This window comes from Aquila chrysaetos, chromosome 12 (assembly GCF_900496995.4).
Source record: "Aquila chrysaetos chrysaetos chromosome 12, bAquChr1.4, whole genome shotgun sequence".
In the NCBI taxonomy this organism is placed as follows: domain Eukaryota; kingdom Metazoa; phylum Chordata; class Aves; order Accipitriformes; family Accipitridae; genus Aquila; species Aquila chrysaetos.
The window spans coordinates 32,575,084-32,587,892 of record NC_044015.1 but is presented as its reverse complement, the minus strand read 5'-3'; the positions used below and the strand labels follow the sequence as shown (position 1 = coordinate 32,587,892).

General features: G+C 59.8%; 1 protein-coding gene across 1 annotated transcript in view; it reads left to right on the top strand.

Annotated features, from left to right (window-relative positions):
- Positions 1-12,809, top strand: part of LOC115348975 (phosphatidylinositol 3-kinase regulatory subunit gamma) — an 83,804-nt gene that overhangs the window by 18,230 nt on the left and 52,765 nt on the right. Inside the window, exons 6-7 of the mRNA XM_030032565.1 lie at positions 152-353; positions 685-770. Coding sequence (XP_029888425.1) covers positions 152-353; positions 685-770 — 288 coding nt within the window. The remainder of the gene's footprint in view (positions 1-151; positions 354-684; positions 771-12,809) is intronic.

Below are 12,809 nucleotides of genomic sequence, written 5' to 3'. Positions count from 1 at the left end.
AGTCAGGTTTTGGGGGGGCTTTGTGGGGAGTTGAGACCTGCCACAGCTCATGCCATGTGTGCTGGCAGGTGCCAGCCTCCTGTGAGAGACAAGGGGATGCCCTGGCCTCGTGAACTGACATTTCTTCCCCACTGTTTCCCCTCTGCTGCAGAGACCCCAGGCTTGGAGGAGTGCGGCCAGCGAGCCAGAGCCCTGCTGGCCCCCCCGGCCCTGCCGCAGCCCCAGGCACTGCTCCTGCGCCAGCTTGTCCACCACTTTTGCCACCTCTGCCAGGGCACCCGCAGGAGCCGCCTCTCACCCCGGCTCCTCGGGGAGCTCTTCGGGGAGCTGCTTCTCTGCCCCGCGGCAGCCAGGTGAGATGCCCCTGCCATACCCGGGATGGAGCGGGTGAGAGAAGGGTGCCCGTAGCCAGGCACGGGCACGCCGGCCCCCAAACTGGTTTTGCTGGATGAGAGCCCTCCAGCGGCTCAGCCCTAGGGTTTTCCAAAGGGAGAGGCCAGAGCTGGGAGCCCCCATCCCTACCGTGATTCTCTGGCATCACGCTGGTTCCCATGGGATATGCAGCATTGCACCAGTCCCACAGGAGATCCCTCGGGGCGGCTGGCTTCTGTCCCAGGGGTGTGGGGGTCTCCAGGGGGGCTGAGCTGCTGGGACCCTCACGGAGCCCTCCCCTTCTCCCCGCAGCACCGAGGCGAGCCCCGAGCTCCGCGCAAGGATCCTTGAGTCCCTCATCGTGGCTGGCGACGCGGCGGAGGTGCCAGCAGCCCCTGGTAAGAGATGCCCGGCTGGCAGCGGGAGTGGAATTTGGGGAGGTGATAGCAGGTCGCGAGGCAGTTTCGGTGCGGTGACAGAAAGGTGTCCACGTCCCTGCGGCCGTGCACGGGCTGTGCTGGCTCCCTGGCCAGGCACGCTGTTCCCATTTCCCTCTCTCTTTTCTCAGACGTACTGTTTTAGGGGCATTTCTCTGCAGCCCCTCAGAAGGTTTGCAGCTGTTTTCTTGCTTAATGTCTGTGTCGCTGCTCTTTGGTCCTGGTGTGGTGCAAGTGGGTCCCGCTCCCCCATTTTGGGGGCTTGGTAGGTGTGGGTGCTCTCGGTCAGGGGGTGCTGCGCAGGTTGTTTTGGTGAGCAGGGATCTGGCTGCAGTTTGGGAGGAAAAAAAATACCAACACAACCATAAAATGTCAGGATGGTGCTTGCTACAGGAACAAATCTGGGTTTATGATTTTTGACTTGCATTTAGATTTTAGGTGTGCAGAATTGCACTGCATCCATCGAAGTCCTGCTGCTTCCCCTGTGGGGCATCCCCAGGGTGGGGATGAGGATGGGTGCTTGTCCCCCACCTCTCCATGTGTGGGAAAGGAACTGGGAGCGTGTGTTTTTCTGCAGATGTTATTGACCCCACCCAGCCTTGACCCCCCAGGACTGCAGTTCTGCCCCTTTTATTACCAACACCAGCGTTTGCCTCCAGCACCTCTTTGCTCTTTACTTCTGCTCTGGTGGTTGAAGTCCCAGCCTTCTGCCAGCCACCTTCTCCTGCCATGTCCTTCTTGCTTGGTGGCATCTCATGTCCCATCACTGTCCAAAACTGAAACACGTGCCCCTTGTGCCCTCTGTAGCACTTCAAGGATGGGAGGCAAGCGGTCCATCCAGGCAGGGATATACACGGTCGGGAGGGAAGGTGCTCAGTGGAGCACAAACCACAGACCTTGAGGACCACAGAGGTCCATCCCTGTGGGATCCCCTCTCCAGGCAGCCACCAAGATCCAGGTGTGTCCCTGCACTGAGCTGCCCAGACCCCCAGGAGTCACAACTGCTTCCAGTCCCCCTGCTTGGAGATATGTCGGCATTGGCCCCAGTGAATCCTGTCTCCTTATGATGTATCTGGGTCCTTGTCATCACCCTGCCTCCCTGGGGGGTGGCCAGGCTGGGCAGGATTACGACTCTTAATATTCCTCGTAAATCAGCCCTTTCAGACCTGTCATCTTATTTATTGCTCTCCCCCGAGCTCTCGCCCACGAGTTTGTTGAGATCCATATGTCTCTTCCACCCACTGATCCAGATGTTGGGCAGCTGCAGCCCGTCGGTCCCTGGGGTCCCCGCTGCCGTCTCCGGACCCTGTGCTGTCACCGGTTGCCCCCACCCCCAACTGAGCAGAGGGGTTGGGCAGGATCCTGGGGTCCTCATCCCTTTTCTGGGTCAAAATCTCCCCTATGGGCATGTCCCTACATGGGCACCCCACAAGTGTGGGGCAGGGCACTGGGCATCTGGGCTCGCTACCCCACGGGCTGCTTTGCTGTGGGACTTCAGACAAGTCCTGCCACCTCCCCTCTCTTCGTGCCTAAAAGCGAGGATATTGTTACTTGGCTGTCATCACATTAGGATGTTGGGAAGCTTAATTAAATGCCTGCAAAGCGTTTTTGAGAGCTGCGGATGAAAGGGGCTATATATAAAGTGCAAAGAATTATTATTAGCTGTGGGGTCCGTGCCCCGGCCCCACTCCCATCGCCCTGGCTCCGCTCCCCTGCGTCCCAGCACCGTGATTATTTTCGTGCGTGTGTGGAGTTGTGGTTTTATAATTATACATGTAAAATAGCTATAAATACCCTGCAATAACACGGCGGGTGTGTGCACATAGCACAGGAATAGGAGTTGGTAGCTGACACGGAGGAAACCGCGGTGTGACCTCATTCTGACTCAGGCGTAAATATACCTCGTGCAAGCGGGTGGCTGGGGGCTTTTGGGGCAGCTGGGGGGTTTTGGGGCCACTCAGGGGCTGCAGGGACAGTGGCTGCCTTGGCAGCAAGGGTCATGTTTTGGGTGAGCTGGTTGCTAACCCCAGGGAGGCTCCTGCGGGGTCGGGGTCCTTCCTCTCCCATGTGTCCTGGGGCTGATGGTGGAGGCTTGGATGTGAAAATCATCAAGAATAAAAACGTAAATTAAGAAATCTGGTTCCTGGACGGGCTTCCTTGGGCAGATTCGTTGTTGTTGTGTTTGAGGCATCCCTTCCCGCAGGCACTGCTCCTGGGGGTCCATGCAGCCGCCCGTGGATGGGCTGCAATGGGGACCGGCATGGGATAGGTCTGTGATGGCTCCTGAAAGCTTTTCGTGGTGACTGTGGGATGCAGCATTGGGGTCATGCTGGACGCACTGGTTTGCATGGGGCCATGCACTGGTTTGCACAGGGCAATGCCACCGATCCTTGGCAAAGCTAGAATGCAGCTTGGGGCCAAGTGACCACATCCAGGCCACCTTGCTATGCTCTCCAGCAAGCCACCAGCAGTGGGCAGCCACCCCCAGCCCAGGGGCACGGGGACATTCCCCAGCCCCATGGGGACCTGGGGGGGCATACAGAGCACACGGCAGGACCCCAGAGCCCCGGGGGGGCCATTTTCCGAGAGGGATGAGGGGGTAGGGGAAGGCGAAGGGAAGAAGTGATGCAAATACCAGCTCAGCTGAAGGAAGATGACTTCATCTCCTTTTCCTCTCCTGGTGCTATTTATAGCCACTTTAATTTACTCCCCTTTGCTTTATTATCTCTCCAGCAAGCCGTTAGCCCTCAGACAGCAGGATGCCTTTACTCACCATGCAGCACAGACTTCTGCAAAAAAAAAACCCACAAAAAGCCACCACCAAAAAAAAACTAAAAGCGGGGGTGGGAGGCAGGGAAAGGCAGCAGAGCGCTGGGGGCAGGAGTATCGCTGTCCTGTGGCATAGGTTTCTGGAGAAAATGAGAGGATTTGGGCTCCTTTTGGGGAAAAGAGTGAGAACTGGGCAAGGGAGATGTCCCCTTCCTCCTTCAGAGCAGTGGCTGGAGGGGACAGGACCAGTGGTGCCAGGATGGGGGGCCGCTGTTTTGCTGGACCCTGCTCAGGCTGGCACCCCCTGTCCCCCCAGGACCCCCAGCGCTGCCCTGTTTTACATGGGGCAGTGGTATAATGCCAGCGGGTGGGAATCGGGCTCCAGCAGCCAGCCCAAGCACCTTGAAAACATTTTCCAAAGAGCAGGTTTGGCAGCCCCGTGCCACAGGTCGGTCCCCAGATGCCCAGTCCTGAGCCCAGCACCATGGCACTCCATATCCCAGTGCTCAGCAGGGATGGAGGCAACAGTGCTGCAGTGGTGCTGGTGGGGGGGTGACATCTCCTGATGTGACATGCTGGGCACTTCCCAGCCCAAGCCCCACGCAGGCACCTCTGTGACAGCATCGCCACTGAGCAGGGCTGCCGCGTTAAACCAAATTGGAAATATCTGGCTTTGAAGTTTTTAATTAACTTTTTTCCTGTTTGCTTTCTTCTGAATCCAAGGGAAAAGCCCATCCTCTCGCTCTCCCTGGCTCGCATGTCAGTGTGCCACAGTGGAGGCTGCAGACTTGGATGTGCAGGGGTTCAGGAGGAAGCAGAAGGCTTGCCAGGAGGGACCAGCCCCGGGGGGTGCAGACCCCCACCTGCCCGGGGTACCGGGGGCTGTGTCCAGGCGCTGCCCTGCCCAGGTGGAAGCATCCCAGCACAGCCCATGAGCATCCTGCCACTTGACCTGGCCCATGGGCCGCAGGGTGTCTCTGGTTTGCATTACCCCTCGGTGTTTCATCCCCTTGGGGCTGCCGATGGGGAGTCGATGGAGGTTAAAAATAGCCAGGAAAAAAAAACAACCAAAAACCCCTGGGTGGAGAGCAGCATGGGAAGGCTGTGGCCGAGTGATCCCCTGTGCCGAGACACCTGGTTCTCCCTCCCTAAATCTGCAAATAATACAGAGAAAACAAATTAACACTGGGGAAGGGGGCAGGCGGGGGGGGGAAGAGAGCCAGAGCCTAGCTAGTGACATGAGATAGGGAGAGCGGCTAAAAATAACAGATCCCTGAAGTCACGGGGAGGAACATGACAGGGATCTGCACTCCTGCCATCCCAGAAGGTGGCCTTGTGCCTCCCCAGCTGCTCTGGCCATAATGCAGCCCAGCCCGGTGAATCCGGAGAGGGAAAAGCCTCCGAGATGGGCAGCAGGCGGGAGGCGGGAGGTGCCATGGAGCAGGGAGCGATGCTCCCACCTGCAGCAGAGGATGGGGGTCCCCCAAGCACCCAGGGTGCCCAGCTGGGAGGCAGCTGCTGCCTGACCCACTTGCAGGCAGCCGGCGGGCAGTGGGATGCTGCTGGGAGACCCCAGGGGTGCCGCCTCCACAGCTAATTTTAGCCCGTTTTCTACTAATCATGGAGCGGGAGGGGATCGCGGCATCCCAGCAAGCCCAGCCTTTGCCAGTGCCTCTGCCAGCTCCCCTGCCTGCCCTGTGCTTGCTGCTGGGAGGGCTTGGAGGAGCAGGGGCTGGGGCATATCCCCCCCCCCCAGTGATTTTGGGCTGAGGAACTAGGAGTGACCCTGTGCCGCAGTCCCCGTCCTCCAGCTGGCTTTAAGCGGCTGGGGCAGCCCCGGGAAGGATATGCCACGGCAGCCTAGGGACAAGGGGGCAGGAGGCCTCCCTCGGCATCTCCTCGTGCCTCAGTTTCCCCTCCTGGCTGGCAGAGATGGCCTTTGCCAGTGGGGTTTCTCAGGTTGCCTGTACTGCTCTGGGCAGGCATTTTCCCAGCACACCAGGGCTCTAGGATGCCTCCCTGGGGTGGGGAGCAGTGACACCCAGCAAGGGATGTTTGATCCAGTCCAGACCTCTGCCACAGGGCCACGGTGGCAGCCCCTTTCCTGAGGGACACCAGCTCTGGCCCCTTCCCATCCCTGAGTTCTGCAGGTGGCCATGCCCAGGGCACAGCACAGCACTGCCAGGCAAAGCTGGGGCAGGAGCGACTGCATCGCTCGGAGACCGGCAGCTTCCCTGGCACGAGGAGGGACCCTGGCAATGCTGTGGGGATACGGGGTGACAGCCCCGTGCTCCCTCTCTCCCCATGGCAGCCACAGCCCTATTCCACTGGTCCTGGTGTCGAAAGCATGGCATGGTCTGGCCCTCCCCTGTGACAGGGTGAACTTCTCCCGACGGAAACGCGGCTCGGCTGGGATTGAAACCCTTTTCCTCCCTGCACCGCCTGGCCGGAGCTGATAACGGGCTGGATAACTCCAAGCATTGTGTGTGCCGCCGGCCCATGACCTGCCAGGGGTTTCACTGCTGGAAAGGAAACGCTGCCGGTCAGCCAGCCAGGATTTGGAGCAAGCCTCCGTGCATGCCGGCTGCAGGGCGCTGGGGCTGCCCTGCCGTCTGGGAAGCCTTCCTTTCTTTTTGCCAGCATATGAAGTTTTGGGATGGCTCCATTGGATCCACACTGGTGCAAGCCCAGGCCGCTGTGCCAGCACGTGCTGGCCAGCTCTTGGCTGTATGGCCGCAAAAGCTGCCGGCCTGGAAAACCCAGGGGTTCAGGCAGGTTGTCTGGCGCGGCCAGGGTTTGGCCCTCGGGGTTTGCAGGGCTCTCCAGATGGGGATTGCACGTGGGATGCCCCTGCCTGCTCTAGAGGGCAACTCCCAGAGGTCAGGCTGGCTGAGCAAACTCTCCCTGTCCCAGCCGGAGCCACTGGCTTTGCCGCCACAGCCCGGCCAGGACTGGCTCACTCCTCATGCCGGCTGCTCGACGAGCCAAACTGCAGGAGCGTGCATGCCAGCGCACGTGTCCTACCGGCTCCCGCCCTCAGACGCTGTCTGGGCTGGAGTCACTCCTTCTGCTGCAGTGGCTCTGGCTAAACACCACCGGCCGCTTCACAAAAGAAGATGGGGAGGGTGACAAAGCGCTGGTCACACCACTAGGCACAGCTGGTTTTCCAGCTCGGCACCAAAGTCAGTGGCATTTTCTCCTGCGCAGTGGTATTTCTGACCCCTGCAGCCTGCCTGGCAGCAGACGGGCAGCAGCACGTCACCCCGCTGCCCTTTTGGTCATGAGATGCCAGAAAAGGGCAATGCTGCCCACGGGGGATTTCACACTGGAGCAGGAGGGCTAAAGGGCCGCTGATCCGTCCGTGATCCCACCAGCACCCTTGGACCCTTCCTCCCTCGAGAGCATCACGGCTCTGCTCCGAAGGCGGGGGAAGAGGCAGGCTGCCCGGCACACGCACGAGCCGCTCTGGGGAAAGGCAGGATTTGTGCTTCCAGGAGGGAAAATGAGTCATGGGGGGACGGCAGGGCTGTGCTAGTGGCTGAGCATGGGACTGGGGTAAGCGGTGACTGTTGGCTGCTATCCGGGAGGTCAGGCAGAAATGGTCTCGCAGGCCTAGCCTGGCTTTAAAATCTATTAACGTCATTTTGCCGTTCGAGCCGAGAGACACACAGGCAGCAGAAACGTTCAGGCATGGCTCAGATCAGAGCAGGATTTCAATTACAGTAATCAAAGGTGACACAGATAAGAAACCCCTGGTCTATGAAGCCGCGACAGCTGTCCTCTGGCTCAAACCGGCACCCATCCAGAGCGGCTCCATCAAAATCACTGAAGTGGTACTAGGGTAAAATTGGATTGCAAATCCATTTTCATCTGCTGTGGTGCAAAATGCTTTCCCTGCGCTCCTTGGAGAAGAAAGCCACCTTCTCAGGGGAGCAGCAAGGGTGGAAGGTGCCAGGCATGGAAGAGGGGACACTGTCCCCAGCAAAGGCGCTGATGGCCGCTTGTGGATGATGGAGGCAGCAGGAGGAACAGCTGGGATGCTGGAGCATCGCGGCTCTGCTTCCTGCTTTCCCCTTTCCCCTTCAGCCTGGCCCTGTGGGGATGCTTGTGGCTGAGGCAGGGATGCATTCAGCTCGGCGCCAGGCTCCCCAGAGGGGTGGGCAGCCCTCCGAGCCCCGCCACAGCCTGAGAACCCCAGGCTGTGCTGCAGGACAGATACCCCCAGCAGTGCCGAGGAAAGCCTGGGGAGAGGGTCAGGGGGTTGGAGGGGGAGAAGAGCCCTGGGGGGCAGGAGCTGGCACCCTCCTTCCTCATCCTTGCAAGTGCCTGACTTGGTCCTGTCGAGAAGTGCCACAGGCACGCTTCCAGTGGGTGACCTGCTGTCTGTGCTGGTGAAGGCCATGCGGGAGCATGGAGTGAACGTGCCGGGAGCACGCCCACCTTTCCCACCGGCTGGGGAGAATGCTCGCAGGGGAAGCTGCCTCCTGCTCCTGCCTCTGCTACTGCTTGAATGTGTCCTTGGTCAACCACCCCCACTGCTTTTGTCTCCCATAATCTGGGGTTGCAAATCTTTTGGATGGCAGCAGGGCAGCAGCGGCAACACTGTGCACACCCGTGCACTGGCTAAGCTCCCCCGCCTGCCGCCTCCGACCCCCTCACCCCTTCAGGCTCCCACCCCCGCCTCCTCACCGCCAACTCACGGACCCACCGGAGACCACCACCATGGCCTCGTGGGACCCTGGACGCGGCCGAGCTGCAGGGGCATCCCCTGGGTCCCGCGCACACAAGGGTCCCTTTCTGCCCCCACCCTGGGATGGCAGGAGCTGGCCAAAACACAGCGGCTCTTTCTACACCCACTGGCCCCGCTCCAGCCTGGCTGGGTGTCAACCTCCTGGCCGTGGCATGTCCCCCCCGGTGCCCCCCAAGGAGCACGAGCCCTCTCCTGAACACTGGGGGTTTGTGCAGGGTGGTGGGGCTGAATGGCGGGTCTGTGCGGCCGGGGCTGCCAAGCAGGGAGGGGAGGCGAGCCGCTTGCCTCATCTGTTTACCTGGAAGCAGAGATCGCGGCCAGGCCCGGCTGCTGCCGCGGCGGGTGCTTTCATGCCAGACGGGGATGGGGAGAGCCGTGCTGCACCCATCCCCGCGCAGCCTGCGGCATGCCAGCGATGGGGATGCGAGCGGGGACCTGGTGGTGCCCGCACGGTGCCGGACCCTGCTGCCTGCCGCAGCTGGAGCCTCAGGAGGGATGTGGGGATGGGGCCCAGGCCATCAGAGAGGTGGGCGATACTGCTGGTCATGCTCTGCCCTGCAGTATCACTGTGCTCCAGGGCTCTACAGGGTCCCCCCGCATGTGTCCCCATGCCAGCTGGGTCCCTGTCCTGGCTGCGTGTCCCCACACTGTCCATGGGTCTCCATCCCTTGTGTTGCACCCCCGGGCTGGCAGGGTCTCCATTCTGGCTGCATGTCCCTGCACCATCCTTAGCTCTCTGTACTGGCTGTGGGGCCCCACATTGGCTGTGGATGTCTGTACCAGCTCTGTCCCCGTGCAAGCTGTGCGTCCCTGCGCCAGCTGGGTCCCTGTACCAGCAGTGTCCCCAGGGGGACATCGGAGCCACTTAGCAGCTCCGGGAGAGACGGGCCACCCATGCAAGCGGCGGATTTTGTCCTTGTGTGAGCCAGGACTGACAGCCACGCGCAAGCTGCCAGGGAGGGAAGGGGGACAATAGCATCTTCATCAGCACCTGGATGCTCGGGGATTAACGAAGCTGGCTTGCTGTCTCCAGGGTTCAGGTTGCCTTATCTGTGTGTATCTGTTCCTACCCAGCCACTGCTAGAGCTGCTCCCGATGCCGCACAGCTAATCCCAGAGGCTGCCAGATAGGGCAGGGACCACTGCCTCCACCCACACCCTGCCTGCGCTGGCAGGGCCAGGGGCACAGAGCTGTGCCATGACCTGCTCCTGCCCCCAAGCCGGCTGATGCTGGAGACAACCAGAAGCCAAGGGCAGAGGTGTAATGAGTTTGGCGTTCTCAGTCTCTGGCAGTACTATGTGCAGGGTTGGGAGGCAGGCACTGGCATTGCCTCTTAGCCTGACTTCAAGGCTCAGTGACTTTCCAGTTCTCTCAGCAAAGGTGCGTCTGCCCAGTTCATCTCCATGCATCCTTTCCTTCAGCTGAAAGAGTTACTGCCCCGTGGCCAGGGCTCAGGGACTACACTAAGTCTCTGGGAGCTCACGGGCATGCTTTGGGGTCACTGGGCAGATTTCTCCATCTTTTGGATACTTCTGGCATTCAGGGAGAGGCGTGGGTGGCGAAGGAGCTGGGGTACCCACAGAGGCTGACATCTTACCAAACAGCCTGGCACTGCATTGTCCCCAGGAGACACAGGGCTGGGGCTAGACCATTCGACCTCACACAACACAGACGTGGCTGCAGCATCCTTACTGAGCATCCTCGGCTCTTCCCAAGTACCTGGAGGACCCAGGAGTCCTGGCTGCCCATGGCAGGGTGCCCTCCCGCTGGCCTCTGGCATCCCTAATTTCTCCATCCTGCATTGGCCCTTCAGGCTCTGGGGCGGGAGGAGCATCCGGGGCTGTGCTTCGGCACCATCCCAACTTTCCGACCTGGCGTGCACAGTGCCATGGCAGCGCCTTTATTTTTTCAGCTGCTTCCCTGTTTTCTTTGCAATCGGGCTCTTTTGCTGGGTGATGGCGATCACGGGGGTTATTTGGGGAGGGCTCAGCGTGCCGCTGAGCAAGCAGCTTGCAGCGTGGTGCCCAGACCCAGGACCTCGTGGTGGCCTGCCCTGTCACAAACCCCACATCTCGGATGGCTCTGACCCTCCCTGGCCATGGCACAGAGGGAAAAACATCTCACCTGGGCTTGGGAGAGACCGTTCGGTTCCGCACACCCCAAAGTCACACTGGGGCCTCAAAACCACCCATTTCCCATGGGCTGTGCGGCTCCATGTACCACAGACATGGACTGCCCAGACTGATGTCCCCAAGGTCACCAGTGCTGCTGGAGCTCTCAGTCCGCAGTGAGATAGTGTCAAGCCCGCTGAAGCAGGCACCCAGCATTGCTGGTGCTGCTCTCACCCCAGCGCCGGTGCCTCCTGCTCCCAGCCCACGGCTTCTCCAGAGCATCTCTCCTGTCACCTCCTGACCCTGCTACATTGGGATTTAAAGCTATGGGGAAGGTGGCCTGGAGAAGGCTTTGCAAAGTGCTGGCGGGGAACAACGGCAAAGGAAGCCACCCCAGGGGAAAGAGTGGGGTCAGGAGAGCACGAGCCCCCAGGACCCCTGTGTGAATGGGGTTTGGAGGACTGAAACCCCCAGTGACAGGGTTTTGGTAATGCAAAAAGCACCAGCCCAGGCTGGCCCTGCCCAAACAGCCTCGCTGGGCTGTTTGGGGAGCAGTCGTAAGCATCGAGTGGCTGCACATTTCCGAGGGGAGCTCTGCTCCGCAGCCTCTGACAGCTGTTTCTGCAAGAGCCTTAAATTGAAACATCTGGAGTGTTTCAGAAAGAGAAACCTGAGTGGTTTGGGGTCCAGAACAATTCAAAAGATCCAAGACAAACTCACGACCCATCAGGCTTGACCTGAATCTGGTCTTTTCAGCGAGGAAGCCAAAAGCCCTCGTCCAAGTCGTTTCCTCCCAGCTTTTAGTGGGATTAGAACTGCAGTGTCCTGCGCTGGCAGGCGTCCCCCCATGCCGAGCACATCCAGCCCCTGAAATCCCTTCACGCTGGCCCCAGAGTCCATCTCAGCATCCCGACGCTTGCTGCTGCCATCACTTCCAATTTAGACCTTCTCGTGGCAGAGACAGATATAGAAGCACTTTGCAGGATGGCGCTTCCCCTCCCTGGGGAGCCGGCGCCGGCGCTTCGCTCTTCCCACTCGCCAGCTCTGAGCAAGACCGAGAAGCTTGAATTACTTTTTTCCAAGAAGGGTGGATTTGGTTTGCAGAACGATAAGGGCTGGGGAGCAGTTGTTCTGCTCTGCTGAGCCTTTTGCCATCTGGAACAGCTTTTGGTTTCCTTCTGGATGCCTCTTCCATGGCCTGCGTCGGCAGGGCTGGGACAGGGGCGAGGGCATCGCTCGGACCCCTGAGGAGGGGAAGGGTGAGGAGATGGAGCTGGGAGACACGTGGGTCTGTCCATCTGCACCCTCTTTGCAGGAATGGGGGAAAGTCAGCCCAGGCAAGTGGAGAGCTGGTTTAGGGAAGAGCTCAGAACAAACCCTACTGTGCCGGTCATCGAATTCCCTCAGTCAGCCCTTCCGTGGGACGTGCCCGCTCTGCCTGAGCTGCTACCTGCCCTTCCCCTCGCCGGGGTTGTGGCTGTGAGCTCCTGCAGCCACTGCTTCTTCTGCTGCGTCCTCCAGCCCAGAGGTGGGGAAAGCCTCGTCTTCTCCATCCTCCCTATTTCCCTCCTGGGGAGAAAGGTAAAAGCAAAGAAGTCAACACTAGGGCTGGATCACGCAGGATCTGAACCGGGGAGAGCTCTCCCCAGGGCAGAGGCAATGCTAACCCCAGCCCCCCAGGTGAGGTCTCCAGTGTCTAGTAAGGGGTTGTGCTCCTACAGCTACTTTGTCCTCAGGGGGGGCCATAACAAGTGTCTCCCAGTGCTTCTGCTGCCTGTTCCCACGGAAGCTGGGGGAGAACTGGGTCTCTTGGGCACAGCGCTCCTCCCAGCTGGAAAACACCCTGCAGAGCTCTGCCAGAGGGTGGATGTCAGCTCCCATGGCCCTGCATAGCTCTGAGCCAGTCGTGTCTGTGCCACATGTCGGGGTCCCTTGGTCCCCGCTGGCTGCTTGGTGGCTCTGTGCCAAACATTTCCTATGTGGTGGCTTTGATTTGGTGTCCCCAAGGCTGACACCCAGCTTGGGACCACGCTGCCACTGCCTGGGCAGACTGTACCGTCCTCAGCATCCAGCGCTTGAAAGCACAAGCTCTTGGTGAGCATCCTCCCCGGAGAGGCCACTCTCTGCAATTAATCTGGGCACGGTTTATGCTAACTACTCTCCCCACTTTAAATTATAAATGGCCCTTGGCATGTGTGCACACAAACACACGTGCGCGCGCAGAGATCCTTTAAGGCCATCATTAGCTGTAATTAGCGGGATCTGTCACTCATCTTTGGCAGTTAACGATGAGCCCCGAGTCAGAGGAATCCAGCGGCAGATAAAATAAACACGATTTCAAACAGTTTGGAAATAACAAGCCCTCATTAA